The following is a 16,389-nucleotide window of genomic DNA, read 5'->3' as shown; positions in this document are numbered from 1 at the left end:
GCGTCTGCGTTAACCCCTGCGCGTCTGGGAAACCAGAGGCACGGGGTTCGATTTGCCCGCGATGCCCGTCCTTCCTGCCAGACTGAGAGGCAGGCGACGCCACATTGCCTCAGCAGCTGAGTGCGTCGTAAAGCCCCAGTGACACACACACACACACACACACACACACACACACACACACACACACGCACGCACGCACGCACGCACGCACGCACGCACGCACGCACGCACGCACGCACGCACGCACGCACGCACGCACGCACGCACGCACGCACGCACGCACGAAATTCACGCCAAAGGACTTCGATGCACACCTGCATATTGTCTTTTAGTTCTATAAGAGCATTTTATGTAGAACACGTCAATCCAGGGCAAATGTGGCCATTCATGCTTACCAACTTGAGACGAGCTCCATTGACGGTAAGTGTCGTCAGGGCCTAACCGCCACGCTTGCGGCGAATTTGCCGGCCCGAGCGGGCACATGAGTTGGTCGCAGGCACAATTTTCGCCGCGACATCCGAAATGAGATGTTACTGTTTTCATCATTGACTAGCTTCTTCTGTATGCTTAAAAGTTAATCAAAATGAGTTGCCTGCTGCATGTTTTTGTTAACCTGGGTGTACGTCTGGTGTCCTGAACAGTGACATTTACTGCCGATTATTTTTTGCATTAGCCTCCAGAGGTGACTGCCTTAACTAAAATCAAAAGAGCATGTGGCTTAGCCGTCATGTGTCTGTTTTCCTGCAGCGAGGAACATGTTGTCCTGCTTGCTTTGATAGCGTGAACAGTATCTGGAATGGGTCTCTGTGGCCTGTAACCAGTTTGAGTCTATAGGAACGGTTCATCGACCGAGATTGACGTGCATAAATGTACATATGGAATATAAATTTGTCGTGTTTGTCGGAAAACTGTGAAAGGACTCTCTGTTTTACATTATTTTGCGTGAAAAAGTAGTGACCCTACCGTGCATGTTTTCCGACTAAATTAGCTGTTTGCACACAAAACATCGAAGCACATGCACAAACAACTTGATGCACAATTTTATATTGCCTGCAGGTACGTGCCAACTTGTCATGTTTAGGTGTAGCTCGTTGATTGGATGGCCAGCTGGCAATGGAATGTGCTGCTTTTACCTGATGGCAATCACACGAAGGGCCGTCTTTAAAACACGCTGGTGCCCGTGTTTTTTAACGCGTGCCGGCCGCTGCCGGTATTGGCAATTTGTGATCGTTTTTGCCAGCCCTGTTTTTACGCTACCGACCACGTCAGCACCGGTACCTTAATCGAAGTCCGTCACTGTCGATCTCTTCGCGTGAGTCATGCCTGCTGGGTGTACACGGCACTGTGGGTCTGACTCATGCCTGCTGGGTGTACACGGTACTGTGGGTCTGACTCATGCCTGCTGGGTGTACACGGCACTGTGGGTCTGACCCATGCCTGCTGGGTGTACACGGCACTGTGGGTTTGACTCATGCCCGCTGGGTGTACACGGTACTGTGGGTCTGACTCATGCCCGCTGGGTGTACACGGTACTTTGGGTCTGACTCATGCCCGCTGGGTGTACACGGCACTGGGTTTGAGTCATGTCTGCTGGGTGTACACGGCACTGGGTCTGAGTTATGCCTGCTGGGTGTGCACGGCAGTGTGGGCCTGAGTCATGTCTGCTGGGTATACACGGCAGTGTGGGCCTGAGTCATGTCTGCTGGGTATTCACGGCAGTGTGGGTCTGAGTCATGCCTGCTGGGTACACACGGCAGTGTGGGTCTGAGTCATGTCCTGCTGGGTATACACGGCAGTGTGGGTCTGAGTCATGCCTGCTGGGTGTGCACGGCAGTGTGGGTCTGAGTCATGCCTGCTGGGTATACACGGCAGTGGGTCTGAGTCATGCCTGCTGGGTGTGCACGGCAGTGTGGGTCTGAGTCATGTCTGCTGGGTATACACGGCAGTGTGGGTATGAGTCATGCCTGCTGGGTGTGCACGGCAGTGTGGGTCTGAGTCATGTCTGCTGGGTATGCACGGCAGTGGGTCTGAGTCATGCCTGCTGGGTATACACGGCAGTGGGTCTGAGTCATGCCTGCTGGGTATGCACGACAGTGGGTCTGAGTCATGCCTGCTGGGTATACACGGCAGTGGGTCTGAGTCATGCCTGCTGGGTATACACGGCAGTGGGGATCTCGTCATCGCGCTGGGCGTGACTATACTCAAAATGTGTTTACACCCTTACACTTCTCTTTGGCGTAAATGCGGGGACGGGTGTTGCCATACGCCGGCGGCTTTCCGCTCCGGCTGGTCACACTGGATGTATCTTGTCGACCAACACCCGGCTGTAGGCGACTTCATCAGGGACGTGTGAACTGAATTGAACTCCCGGACTTCGGGAGACTCAGTGTCGACCTGGTCACAGGGCGGCCGAGAGTCGCGCGGTGGCACGGCACGGCAAAGGCCCTTTCGCGCTATAGGGATAGAGCCCGAGGTAAAGTGGGTTCGTTGAACCTCCACTGTAATAATCGGATGATGGGCTCGGAGTGCTAGCAAGAAATTTAGCTCAGGAGGGAATTTGATTCAAAATCCGTCCCATCGAAAGCGTTATTTCCAGCGCTGCTTTTCATTCTCTAACTGAACTGGACCTATAATCTGAACTAATGCTGCCGCGGAAAAAATATCCGACCTTGTTTCCACGTGAGGTCTTACAACAAGGAAATTCTGGTCTCGAGCTAAAAAAGGTATTTGATTGTTACTTATACCCGTCACAAAGTCATCAAATATAAAATGGTTCACCCCTAATATCTAATGTTCTCCTCACTCGAGACAGCCATTGTGAGGTTATGGGTCGAGTTACGCCGCCGCCGCGCTCTCCATGGCGACACCACTACGCGGCAGGTTTAAAACATATACTATTTGTGTGATGCTCAACTTTTCGTACGCTTTTGTACTATTCCAGCCAAAAATGTTGGGCACAAAGCCAACGTTAGGGGAGAGGCGACTTAACAAATGGGGACGGGTTTAGGGCTCCACGAAAGAACGCAAATCGACACCCTTACATGAAGCACTGAGATCAGCAACGCGAACTTGCCAGCAGAGAAGGCTGTTTTGAAATCCGTAGTGCGTACAAATGGACCCACTGTACCCTGCGGTTCTTTGCGTGCATGATGTGCGTACTGACTAACAACCCGCGGCAGAGCGCCAGCAGTCTGAGCGCAAACGCAGCCAAGTTTCAATCAACGGTCCGCTGTTGTTCGCGGATGCCGCCGTATTTGTCACAGCTTGCACCGCGGACGTCCATTCGAAAGTACTTCGAAAAAGCGCTCGAATTTTCGAACAATGGGCGACTAAAATTGAATTATCTTGATATGCTCCAGATATCTCGGGAAGCATTCACCCGCCACATTCCATTCAAGCGCCTGAAAACGGCCGATCGTCGATATGTGTCGTCAGTCAGCAGCCAACAGACACCTTGGATTATCTGTCATGGTTAGAGTGACTCATTTTCTGACCAGACGAACTACTTCCATTAGCTCGTAGCCAGCATCTCTGCTGGTATCACTTAGCTTGCTGACTTAGCACTCAACACCCTGTTGTAAGTCGTTCCCTAAAATCCTATGGGGTGAAGTTTCGGGAGGCTGCAGCTCGTATGTCGTCCGTCGATTCACCGTTTGCACTAAACCTCCCCAGCGAGCACACACACACACGCATCCACGTCGGCTCCAAACCTCCCCAGCGAGCACACACACACACGCATCCACGTCGGCTCCAAACCTCGCCAGCGAGCACACACACACACGCATCCACGTCGGCTCCAAACCTCCCCAGCGAGCACACACACACACGCATCCACGTCGGCTCCAAACCTCCCCAGCGAGCACACACACACACGCATCCACGTCGGCTCCAAACCTCGCCAGCGAGCTAGCGGTAAACTGGCTGCGGAATCAACAAGGTCTTAGCACCGACACTTGGTGACGCACCTCCAGGGTCTGCTAGACCCGGAGTAAGAGGCTGCAACATTTAGGAAAAGACAGATACTTCATGTGTGTGATAACTGTTGTCACGGACACACCCACGCACCCATGCACACACACACGCATCCGCACGCACGCACGTATGCACGCACGCACGCATGCTTGTACGCACGCATGCACGCGCGCGCGCGCGCGCACGTTGATGTCCCTCAGATTCTATGGCAGTATTCCACAGAAAAAGTGCGGTTGATGATTTGCAGTATGCTGGCGTCAGGACTGGTGGGCAGACCTCGGCAATGTGAGGCGCCACGACATCGTGACGACAACCGCGGCTGGTGTTCATCGACACCACAGGGGATTTTAAATCATGTTCTGTGACAGGCTGTAGGCAAAGTAACCCGCGCACACTAGTGTTTCAACAGTCTCATGTACCCAGCGAGGTCGCTAGTAGTACATTGTCGGAAGTCTCTCTCTCTCAATGTCCGCGAAGAATTCGTTGACCCGGCCTACCAGCATGTCTGGAAGGTCTGTTGGCTATGGCCGCTTGCCACCGACGTTGTCACAGATAGCGCGGTGCGGGCTTCCGGACCCCGCCGTCTCAATGCGGCATTGAATATCTTCGCGGTGGTTGCATCGGCGGACTGGATACGCCTAAGAGCTTCGTCGGACACGGGGATGGTGTTCGCGTTTTTAAATATGGAGTTCCTGCTATGAAGCATGCATGCCAGGCAGCGGTTCCAAGATGGCTAAGAACGCATTCCACTGTATTTACGTCCATAGTGCTTGGGTGGAGGCCAAACTCACGGTGTGGAGCGGGTAAGTGGGTCATTGGTAGGGGGAGGGGGGGGGGAAGAAGCCCTCCTCAAAGGATGCAAATGGGCACCAGTGATGTCCAGTTCACAGCATCTACTGCACTGGGAGGGTGTTGGGACTGCTCACTGGGCACTGCTAATGAGATTAATCATAAATGAACTGGGACGGCACCTAGGGAAGAAAATTAACACGGAAACCAGCTGGATAAAATTGGTAATAAATATGCGTGGTTCCTCACTCACAGACGTTTTGGCTTGCCAGAATCCAGGGGTGCAATGTTGCACCCGCAGATACTATGACATGGCTGCAATTGCATAACCAGCTCGAAAGCAAAGCGTGCGTAAACAATGTAAAAGTTACGGTGTCATGAATGTCACGTGCTTGCAGGCGTCCGTCCAGCCAAAAGGGTGGTCATCTGTTCTCGTACGGCCCATGTTAAGTCAGAAGAATAGGGGTGGGGCTGGGTGACTCAGACAGTGGTGACCCTGTACTTTTGTGCATACTGAAAAATGTGATGCATTCTCTTCGTCACCTAACAACTGCAAACTTGATAGCCGCGTGACGGAAGGTCGGGTACCGTTGCAGATAAGCCTTTGCACCTTTCCTCGAGGCCTTGGCGATGTTGTTTTATCGTTTGCGGTGTTCCGTGACGCCACGCAACACTATGGTCACTTCTCCACACATGCGTCCTGGTATTGGGGTGGTCACCTCTTCACACCTACGTCCCGATAATGCGGTGGTCACTTCTTCACCCATGCGTCCCGATAATGGGATGGTCACTTATTCACACATACGTCCCGGTAATGGGGTAAGTCGACTGTCCTCGGCCGAAAATGGTGAGGATGTGAAATGAATGTATAAGTCACCAAAACGGTTTGATGATGCAAGATGTTTTTCTTGCTCGTTTGCAGATGCATTTGCTGGTGCGCTCTCCGCTCCACGCGTTCTGTCCAACGGTCACTAACGTGTGAAGTATATAAATGTAGAACGCAGCTATTGTCTCACGTCTTGAAAGGCAGCTTTTTGAAATGGACGTTGTCTATTCGTAAGGAATGTCTGTTTCCCAGACGTGGGATGATGTTGGCGCGACTGGTCTCGGCATCGCGCCGCCAGCGCTGACCCCGCTCAGTGAATCCCGACCACCCACCGCCGGAAAGTTGGTCGTGACCGACTCAGGATACGCCGAGTGATCAATACAGCTCAGAGGCGATGCGATTTGAAAGAGGCCACTGCCTCTGAAAAATGGAGCACGGCGGGAGAATGTCTCCCCCTCGCGCCCGGCGGTGCCGCCGGCGCCACGGACGGGCTCCGAGGGCCACCGCAAGGGGAGGGGTTGACCGAGCTGTGACCCGTGCCCCCGGCAGATGCTGCTGCGGCAACCTGTGGCAGTACCACAGCGACGGCAGTCCGGCTACGCTTCAGCACACGGTGAAGGGTGACGACCACTGGAACCCGCTGCGGCACACCACGCTGCACCCCACCGACGCCTACGGCACCATCGAGTTCCAGGCAGGTGCCACCCCCCGCACCCACCCCCGCACCCACGCTGTCACCGGACGTCCGCCGGCGGTACCCGCCTTCCGGCGGAGGTGGTTCGGTCGGGGGTCGCTCGTTGGCTGACGAGGCCGTCGGTGAACCGGTCATGACCGCCCCGCCGCGGTGGCCTGTGGTTCGGAGGGGTCACAGATGGGTCTCAAAGCTCACTCTACGTCAAGCGTTATCTGATGTCATCACCAGACTTCTCTCGGACAAAGGCTCTCCCCAAAAATACAACTAAGTTTGCCAGCTATAAGATGCAAGGATGTGTTGTTTTCCAGCAAATGCAACGGCCGTTTGATTGGGGCAGAACAAATCCATGTTTCCTTAAAGCTGAACGGTAAATCTAAAACTTAAAATGACTCTGGACTAAACTCTACTTCTTCTCAGTAAGTAGATCGTCCGAATTAAAGCTGATGTCCTCTGGTAGCCTGACCCAGAGACCTCGCGTCAGTGAGTGTCTGGATTTGCTCTGGTCGGTTAAGGCACCTGGCTGTATTCACTGTTTATTAATCACGTGCCTCTATGTGTGTGTGTCCATGTGGAGAGGAAGTTACGGAAGGGGCGGGATGACATCCATCAGCTGTCCACTCCCGCACCCCCCCCCCCCCCCACAACGCCCCCCGCGTTCCAGCTCGCCGATGGTCTGGCCATTGTCCAGCTTAGTATCAACGCCCACGTTTGTCGCGATGTTTACATCCCGAGTGTGTCCTAGGTCAGCGGCCCCACGACGTTTTAATCGCTACACACACACACACACACACACACACACACACGCACGCACGCACGCACGCACGCACGCACGCACGCACGCACGCACGCACGCACGCACGCACGCACGCACGCACGCACGCACGCACGCACGCACACTATATATATATATATATATATATATATATATATATATATATATATATATATATACGAGCCGGTCGGAAATGAGTGGTTCAGGGAATCAGTGTTGTGTTTGTTTCCATTCGCAGTACGTAGACATCGCGTGATGGACTGCTAGTAGAAAGGGCGTTTCGGGGACATCGTGGGCGTGGGACAATACTGTCGGATTGTAACCGTTTGCACGCCATGAGCATGTGATGAGTGGGCATTTTCTCATTTGACTTGCCAAACACTGCGAGCAGCCCCTGCAGTACAAGAGTCGGGCTCGTCAATACGGAGGTGCGCATCCGCAGCGTGACAGCCACTTGCAGATAAAGCCGTCGTTCCCAGTACACCGGCTTCTTTTCCGTGAAGAGACGCCTGTTGTGGTTGTCTGCTGTTCGCTGTGGCGGCGGTGTGCGGTCGGCCAGTCGGCCGTGTCCGCCGATGGAAGTCTGATTCCGATTTTGTGGGATCGATTCCAACAGCGACCCGCGGTTCGTGTTGTTTTTATCGGCGCTGGCCACGAGCAGCATGCATCAGGTTTCAGTCGGCTACAATCCAAGCTCAGGAAGATGTGAGTCAGTTCCGAAATCTACTTCGTTGAAGGCAGTTCAGGTGGTTTAGGGGAGATGCCTGTCATGTGGGCTTCATGTAACCATACCCAGAGCATGGCGTGCGGGCGCCGAGTCTGGGGGGGGGGGGGGGGGGCGGATACAAAGCTGACTATCCCGCAGCAGTGACTGAAAACACCGGATAGGGCGCACCCGAAGCGCAATATAGCACCCGAACCGCAATACACAGTTCGCAAGTATGGGCCAGTATCCACCGACCTTCGGAGCTGGGAGGCATCTTCGGTGGCGATTGGCGAGTGCGCACAGGTCGGTGTACTGGCCAGAGCGGAATTGATATCATTCGACGGCAGTCATATATATATATATATATATATATATATATATATATATATATATATATATATATATATATGTAAACTTAATTAACGTGAGTTGGCCTATCGCTTTTATCACTCCCAGTAACATCTTTGAAGACAGGTATGTATGTTTATGTATATTAACACGGCCATGTTACATTGACCAGTTAAATATGCCCGTGCATATATGACTTTATAACAGTTTTAAAATGCGTGCACAGCAGGCCTGAAGCAAAACACGCACACATGTATATCGGAAGGTGCATACCGTGTCTACGATGTCGGTCCCAGTCGAGGCTAGCCTAATAGCTTCAGGGTCCCGCAAGCCTCAGCCTGCCGTTTGATCAAGAGGTGGAGTTCTTGAATGAAAATCGCTTCCAGCGCTGTCAAAGGCGGCTTATCGCCTGCTTTAGCCAGAATTTTGAGTGCCAGAATTTTGAGTGCGTTAATGTCGTTTTGAGAGTTAGGTGAAGCGTTCGCTGTGCTGCCGGTCAGCGCCGGTGCGCGGGTCTCCGTCCGGTCAGTGCGTGGCGATGCTTGTGCTGGATATGGTGGCGCGGCCGATGTGGGCACTGAGATGCGTGATGGCACGGTCGTGGGGAGTACAGTTACAGCCATGCACGCTGTTGTTTGCTTGGATATAGCTGTTTACTCGATGTTATTCTCAAAATCTGTTTTGGGACTTTGGCAATAAATGTTCAGTTTGGTCATGTCTGAAGTTTTCTTGATCCTGCATCAACTTGACCATGACGTTTTCGTCCGTTCGGTGGAAAAATCGTCAGCTGTTGGTCGTACCTGTGCAAAACACCGGTGCGGGCCAAGTTGTTGATTCGGATCTAGCGCGCCGGCCTGTTGCCAGCCCTCAGCCCTCCCTCCATAGCAACACCTGGCTGTGGTACACCCTCGCGTGGCATATATCGCAGCTGTCTGTTCGTATGGGCTGCGCGTGGCTGGCTGCCGGCGACAGTGCGACACTGTATCGAGTGCGCGCGTGGTTCTCTCCATCCTCGTCGGCCCAATGAGGCGGTGTTTCCCGGATGGCCTGGTCCGCGGCTTGGCGTGCGTGTGTCGTCTCCGTCTGTTGGCCGACAAGTCCAAATTAGGGGCGAAGCCAGACAGGCTTGAGAGGTAAATGCACTAATCAACTGTTCGTGGCGATTCGTTCCGGTTTGTGCCAGACATTGATTGGCTTGGAGTATGCCAAAAAATACGTGACAACAGGAATGGAAGCCTCCTTTCCCCATCGCTGTCCGTGATGGACCTCGTGGCATGCGGAGAATTATGGCGCTCCTGTTGCCCTGCGCAGCGCATAGTGCTGCTTGCCCCCCCCCCCCACACGCACGCACGCACACACACACACACATCGACACTGCTGGCACCTTTTCCGTAGTCTGGGACCTAACCCGAGCCAGGCGCAGTGCAGGCCTCCCCCTCCCCTTCCCGCCCCCGGCACATCCGTCGGGTCATCCCCTGACGGCGCCGCGGCGTCTCCTGCAGGGCGGAGCCCACCCGAGCAAGGCGCAGTACGTGCGCGTGGCGTTCGACACGCGGCCGGAGGTTCTGACGCAGCTGCTGGTCTCGGCCTGGCGGCTCGAGCTGCCCAAGCTGCTCATCACCGTGCACGGCGGCAAGGCCAACTTCGAGCTGCAGCCCAAGCTGAAGAAGGCGCTGCGCCGCGGCCTGCTGAAGGCGGCCCGCACCACCGGCGCCTGGGTTTTCACCGGCGGCACCAACACCGGTCCGTATACGCTCGCCTCGGGCTCGGCCGCGGCCGATGAGGGGGCGTGCATTGACGCGTGCGAGTGTGCCGTTGCCGCGTTACGGCCGGCTGACCGGCACGTCTGCCGTGGCGGTCGCGGCGTCCTGACGCGAGCACAGCCGGTAGACGGCGGCAATGGTAATGCCGGACAGCCCGTGCGATGTCCGCTGTTCCTGTGCGACACTGACATTTATCCTGGGATGTTCCGTCCGACGGCCCCCTGCCGCTGTCCGACGGTCTCCCGTCCGACGATAGCCTGTCCCCGCGGAACGGTCCCCTTCCCTCTGTGTAAGATCTGCTGTCCCGTCCGGCTGTGCCCCGCCTCCTAACGGCTCCCATCCCCTGTACGACCGTCTGCTGCCGCCGCTTAACAGTCCGCTCCGATTTCAGGCGTGACCCGGCACGCGGGCGATGCGCTGGCCTCTGGCCAGTCTCTGCGGCTGGGCGGCCAGCGAGCCGTCTGTATCGGCATCGCGCCCTGGGGCGTCATCGAGGGACGTCACGAGCAGCTGGTCGGTCGGAACCGTGAGGTGCCGTACCACATGGCGCAGGGACGCTTCAGGTCAGGTGTTACCACATGGTGCAGGGACGCTTCAGGTCAGGTCTTACCAAATGGCGCAGGGACGCTTCAGATCAGGTCCTACCATATGGTACAGGGATGCTTCAGGTCAGGTCTTACCATATCGCGCAGGGACGCCTCAGGTCCATGGGACAGGGACGCTTCAGGTCAGGTGTTACCACAAGGCGCAGGGACGCTTCAGGTCAGGTCTTACCACATGGCGCAGGGACGTTTCAGATCAGGTCCTGCCACATGGCACAGGGACGTTTCAGGCCGGATAGGATCCACTGGAAAAGGCGGACAGTCACGAAAATGTCACCATGTGCACGCTGGTGGCTCTTGGCTCTTCACGCTGTGTAAACACGTGAAAGCGTGCCGTTTTGGGAGCATCTGGAAGTTGAGAGTGGTGCACTCTGTCACTGTGTGTGTCCTGCTGGTGCGTGCCGCGGCGCCGGGACGGCCGGCGTCGGCTGACAGAGCCCGTCCACGCGCGCGCTTGTGTGTGTCCTGCTGGTGCGTGCCGCGGCGCCGGGGCGGCCGGCGTTGGCTGGCGGAGCCTGTCCACTCGCGCGCCTGTGTGTGTCCTGCTGGTGCGTGCCGCGGCGCCGGGGCGGCCGGCGTCGGCTGACAGCCTGTCCACGCGCGCGCCTGTGTGTGTCATGCTGGTGCGTGCCGCGGCGCCGGGACGGCCGGCGTCGGCTGGCGGAGCCTGTCCACGCGCGCGCCTGTGTGTATCCTGCTGGTGCGTGCCGCGGCGCCGGGGCGGCCGGCGTCGGCTGGCGGAGCCTGTCCACGCGCGCGCCTGTGTGTGTCCTGCTGGTGCGTGCCGCGGCGCCGGGGTGGCCGGCGTCGGCTGGCGGAGCCTGTCCACGCGCGCGCCTGTGTGTGTCCTGCTGATGCGTGCCGCGGCGCCGGGACGGCCGGCGTCGGCTGACGGAGCCTGTCCACGCGCGCGCCTGTGTGTGTCCTGCTGGTGCGTGCCGCGGCGCCGGGACGGCCGGCGTCGGCTGACGGAGCCTGTCCACGCGCGCGCCTGTGTGTGTCCTGCTGGTGCGTGCCGCGGCGCCGGGGCGGCCGGCGTCGGCTGGCGGAGCCTGTCCACGCTCGCGCCTGTGTGTGTCCTGCTGGTGCGTGCTGCGGCGCCGGGGCGGCCGGCGTCGGCTGACGGAGCCTGTCCACGCGCGCGCCTGTGTGTGTCCTGCTGGTGCGTGCCGCGGCGCCGGGGCGGCCGGCGTCGGCTGACAGAGCCTGTCCACGCGCGCGCCTGTGTGTGTCCTGCTGGTGCGTGCCTCGGCGCCGGGGCGGCCGGCGTCGGCTGACAGAGCCTGTCCACGCGCGCGCCTGTGTGTGTCCTGCTGGTGCGTGCCGCGACGCCGGGACGGCCGGCGTCGGCTGACGGAGCCTGCTCGCTTGCCCGCAGCCGGTGCGCGCCGCTCAACAGCCGGCACACGCACTTCATCCTGGCCGACAACGGCACGGCCGGCCGGTACGGCGCCGAGTATGTGCTGCGACGCGCCCTCGAGAAGCACATCTGCAGTCAGCGGGTCATCTCGCGTGAGTGGCGGCGCCCCCTCTTGCCGCTCCCGTCGGTCCGATCTGAGCTCGAGGGGTTTTCCGGGACGCGCTTCCGTTGGGCCTCTGGCCACCTGGGCGCATCAAGGCTTTGTTTGTATGACGCTGGAGATTTGAGCTCCGCGGCTGTGGGGGGGGGGGGGGCGAATAGTTTGAGGTTCATTGCAGCTGAGTGCGCGGTTGGGAGCTCTTTCGCTTAAATGTGCCGGCAGTGTGGTCAGTTAGGTCGCATCAGAGCTGTCGTGGCCGTGTCACAGTTGTGCGGTTCCTGGTTTGGGATGCGCTTGGGCTGAAGGCATGGGATCGCTCGCTCCAGTGGAATGGGTGGCCTGCTGTTGTAGGGGTTCACGTCTTGGTTGAATATTCGGCTGAATGCATGTAGCCGCGCTTCTGCGTGAAAACGTAACATCGCTCAGGCTCAGGCACCCGCATCTGGTGGGATTGCGGTGGTCAAAAGCGTAGGGAAAGGCCGGTTGTTTCCTTTGCATCGGACTGAACTGGATGACATTTGATTTGCCAGGTCGGTGTTTGGGAGTGGCCGGAGCACAGTTGCATTTTTCATTTGGGCCAAATGCGTATTTAAGATGGGTGACATTAAATCGCAATATGAGAACGGTGGATATTTAAACTTTTGGCTGGTGGATCATAACGAACGACGTTGAGGCACATGCCTTGGTATGTCTTCAACGTTTTCCCGTACATGAGTTTGACCTTGAATGACTTATAGGTCATGTCGAACTGGGTTGAACGATTTCGCGAGCCGATTTGATGCACATTACGGCATTTCACCGGCTTTGGCCGTCGCTTGGGATGACTTATTTAAATGTGAACTCGCAAATGAGTATTGAACTATAAACTAGTAATGAAATACGTGTATTGTGTGCCAGATGAATGCCTAGATAGTGTTATTAAAAATAATTGTCCGCACGCTGTGCGGACAGTTTTATGACCTTACGTTTGCAGCATAGCAAAAGGCATATTTTCCGCGTTTTTGCTTCGCTGGCACATGTGATCTAGATTGTGACCCGGCAGTCTTACGCGCCAAGACGTTGAAGCTTTCAGGACAGACGGAGCGAAGCTAATTTTGTCATTTTTCGCCCAACGGAAATGTCTTCAAAAGATAACCCTTGAGCTCCTCGTAGCGTAGTGACGCTTCAATGTGTGTTTGAGAAGTGTTTGCTGGTTGGATAACCCCCGGTGTTCGTAGGCAGTAAAACGGATTTGAGTAACCGTGTAACATTTAAAATCGGTCGGAGTTATGCATGCCCGTATGCCCTCGAACTCACTTGCCACGCGGCATGCCACGTCCGTGCAGGTTGAGCGAGACCTACCAGTCTCTCCGTTCTTACCCGCGTGCTCTTCCTAGCGAGTGAGTTACGTTGAATCGACCTTGTCAGTGCTGTCGGAGCGCTGTAATCTGACCCAGAAGCAGTTTCGCTTCCTCGGTCTGCCGACTCCCGTCCGGTCTGCCGATGCCCGTCCGCGTGGGTGGCGCCCGTCAGGCTGGAGCCTCCTCTGGCCTGCCGATGTCCGTCCACGTGGGTGGCGCCCGTCAGGCTGGAGCCTCCTCTGGTCTGCCGACTCCCGTCCGCGTCGCTGCTCTCCGGCGAGCGATGCCACGGCGTCGTCGGGAACGCCGGCGCCGAGCCGGGCGTGATCGGTGTTCGCCTCCAGCGCTGCCCGCCACTCGGGGCGGAGTCGAGCCGGGCGCGATCGGTGCTCGCCTTCAGTACCCTCCCGCCACTCGGGGCGGAGTCGAGCCGGGCGCGATCGGTGCTCGCCTCCAGTACCCTCCCGCCACTCGGGGCGGAGTCGAGCCGGACGCGATCGGTGCTCGCCTCCAGTACCTCCCGCCACTCGGGGTAGCGTCGAGCCGGGCGCGATCGGTGCTCGCCTTCAGTACCTCCCGCCACTCGGGGCGGAGTCGAGCCGGACGCGATCGGTGCTCGCCTTCAGTATCTCCTGCCACTGGGGGCGGAGTCGAGCCAGGCGCGATCGGTGCTCGCCTTCAGTATCTCCTGCCACTGGGGGCGGAGTCGAACTCGCGGTCGTAACACACGCCTCAGGGAAGATGCCGCCCAGGGGCCGGTGAGGCGCCATGATTCCTGTATTCCTGTATACCGAGGGATGGCATCGAGCTATGAAGTGCCGTCCGTGACTGATGGTATTCAGCGATGGCGGGGAAATGGATTCTCCACCAACTGGCTGCATTGATGGCGCCCGCCAGCGGTCCGACTTTGCAGCGAGCTCCGTTTGAAGATCAGCAGCGCGGCGTACTGGCATGGCTTGGGCGGAGCGAACTTCCTGAGGACCGCGCAGGGCCAGACTTTCTGGAATGCTTTGCCGCTTGCGAACAGTAGTTTCGCGCTTTTTCCACGAGGGTGACTCGTTGGCTGACTTTCTGGCGTGTGGCGTCATGTCGCTAGAGATGGCTTCGAAGTTGAGGGCGTTGAATTAAACAAGTGAATTGGGTTGCTCAAGCCCTGGTCCGTCACATCCCTTAGCCGAGAGCTGGGATGTTTGGAGCACTCTGTGTAGTGTGTCGCTGAGCCCACCGGATGGCGCTGTGTAAGTCATGCTGTACTGTTCGTATCTCCCTGTGGTATCCTTGGTGTCCTGTCGGTGGGCTCGCTGTGAATAGTCCAGGAAGCTGCGAACGGCTAGTCCAGGAAGCCCGAACATGGGAACAGGCAATACTGAGCTCGTTTGCTCGATCGATATCTTGGACAAATTGCACAAAACTAGAATCAGTGTTTAGTCATTAGTTATGGCTGGAACTGTTCATGAGTCGATTCCAACAGATATCAAAGCAGCGGAAGGTGTTCTTATTCTGACAACCCTCACGATTATACTACAGCAAATGGAACACTTGGCACCCTGTTGCTGTCATATTATCAACATAACTGTTGTATACCGGCGTTCATGAACGTTGTCTCCTCGGCTGTTGCCACCCGAATTGACTCCGCTGGAATCGGACGCGGATTTGGGCCGTGGCCCTCGAGTTGGAGTCGAACTCGGCTCAAAGTTATGCTGTGGTGTGGTCCGAATCAGCCTCCGTGCGTTTTGGGCCGGAGCCAGGGTCGTTTTTTGCTGTAGCGGACTTAGGTACAACTCTGGTAACGGCACTTCATGTATTTATCGGACTTCTGGCTCACGACTTTACAGTTAGGCGGAAAGTGCGGCCTCAAATCGGCGAGGCCAGCTTGCGGAGACAGTCGAAGCCCATATTGTATGTTGTTTGACACATAGGCATGGGCTTGCTCGATTTGATTTTTTATTTATCGTAATTTGGCCTTTGTCATATTGCTTGAATTATTTTGAATTAACTACCATCATGTCGTTCCAGGAGTTCCGCTGAGACAGAAACATGTGGGTTTTATATTTTCCAGGCAGTTCAAGCGATGGCGATGGGTTCCCAGTCTGATTTACAAGTTCGGTAATTTACGACTAAAATACGGCCCCGGACGGAGTTTGTGACCTGTAGGCGTCGGAATCTGCCGCGGCAGCGGTCAGGCTCAGTGACCCGTCGAGATCAGGAGCGGCAGCGGTCAGGCTCAGTGACCCGTTGGGATCAGGAGCGGCAGCGGTCAGGCTCAGTGACCCGTCGAGATCAGGAGCGGCAGCGGTCAGGCTCAGTGACCCGTCGGGATCAGGAGCGGCAGCGGTCGGGCTCAGCAACCCGTCGAGATCAAGAGCGACAGCGGTCGGGCTCAGTGACCCGTCGGGATCAGGAGCGGCAGCGGTCAGGCTCAGTAACCCGTCGAGATCAGGAGCGGCAGCGGTCGGGCTCAGTGACCCGTCGGAATCAGGAGCGGCATTGGTCAGGCTCAGCGACCCGTCGGAATCTGGCGCGGCAGCGATCGGGCTCAGTGACCCATCTGTATCGGGAGCTGCAGCGGTCGGGCTCAGTGACCCGCCGAGATCAGGAGCTGCAGCGGTCGGGCTCAGTGACCCGCCGAGATCAGGAGCTGCAGCGGTCAGGCTCAGTGACCCGTCGGTATCAGGAGCTGCAGCGGTCGGGCTCAGTGACCCGCCGAGATCAGGAGCTGCAGCGGTGGGGTTCAGTGACCCGACGACAGCCGCAATAGCCAGCCGGCGGTGGTCAGCCCTGACGTGCCCGCAATAGCTCCAGCCCGTGGTCGGGATGTCACGCCGCTTTGATCGTGACGCCGCTCGGCTCGGCCGGCCGTCGCATGAGACGGACCCGCCGAGTGTCTTTTCACGAGTCGGTGCGTCAGCTTGCCTTTACCATAGCGGCCGCGCGGACGCGGCACCGTGCCTGTCCGGCCAGACCGGCGGGCGCAGCGGCTCGGCACCGGCCGGCCAGCGGACACGGCGCCGGGGCTGCGCGAGGTCGCCATCCTCGCCGGCTCAGGGGCCAGCCGAC

General features: G+C 57.3%; 1 protein-coding gene across 1 annotated transcript in view; it reads left to right on the top strand.

Moving 5' to 3' along the window:
• Trpm (transient receptor potential cation channel, subfamily M) overlaps nucleotides 1-16,389 on the top strand; it is a 61,938-nt gene that overhangs the window by 19,618 nt on the left and 25,931 nt on the right. The window contains exons 3-6 of the mRNA XM_037223349.1: nucleotides 6,137-6,281; nucleotides 9,610-9,850; nucleotides 10,262-10,433; nucleotides 11,851-11,984. Of these exons, the coding sequence (XP_037079244.1) occupies nucleotides 6,137-6,281; nucleotides 9,610-9,850; nucleotides 10,262-10,433; nucleotides 11,851-11,984 (692 nt within the window). The remainder of the gene's footprint in view (nucleotides 1-6,136; nucleotides 6,282-9,609; nucleotides 9,851-10,261; nucleotides 10,434-11,850; nucleotides 11,985-16,389) is intronic.

Source organism: Pollicipes pollicipes, unplaced genomic scaffold (assembly GCF_011947565.3).
Source record: "Pollicipes pollicipes isolate AB1234 unplaced genomic scaffold, Ppol_2.1 Scaffold_4881;HRSCAF=5763_pilon_pilon_pilon, whole genome shotgun sequence".
In the NCBI taxonomy this organism is placed as follows: domain Eukaryota; kingdom Metazoa; phylum Arthropoda; class Thecostraca; order Pollicipedomorpha; family Pollicipedidae; genus Pollicipes; species Pollicipes pollicipes.
Note: the sequence above shows the minus strand (reverse complement) of the source record. Positions and strands in the feature narration are given on the sequence as shown.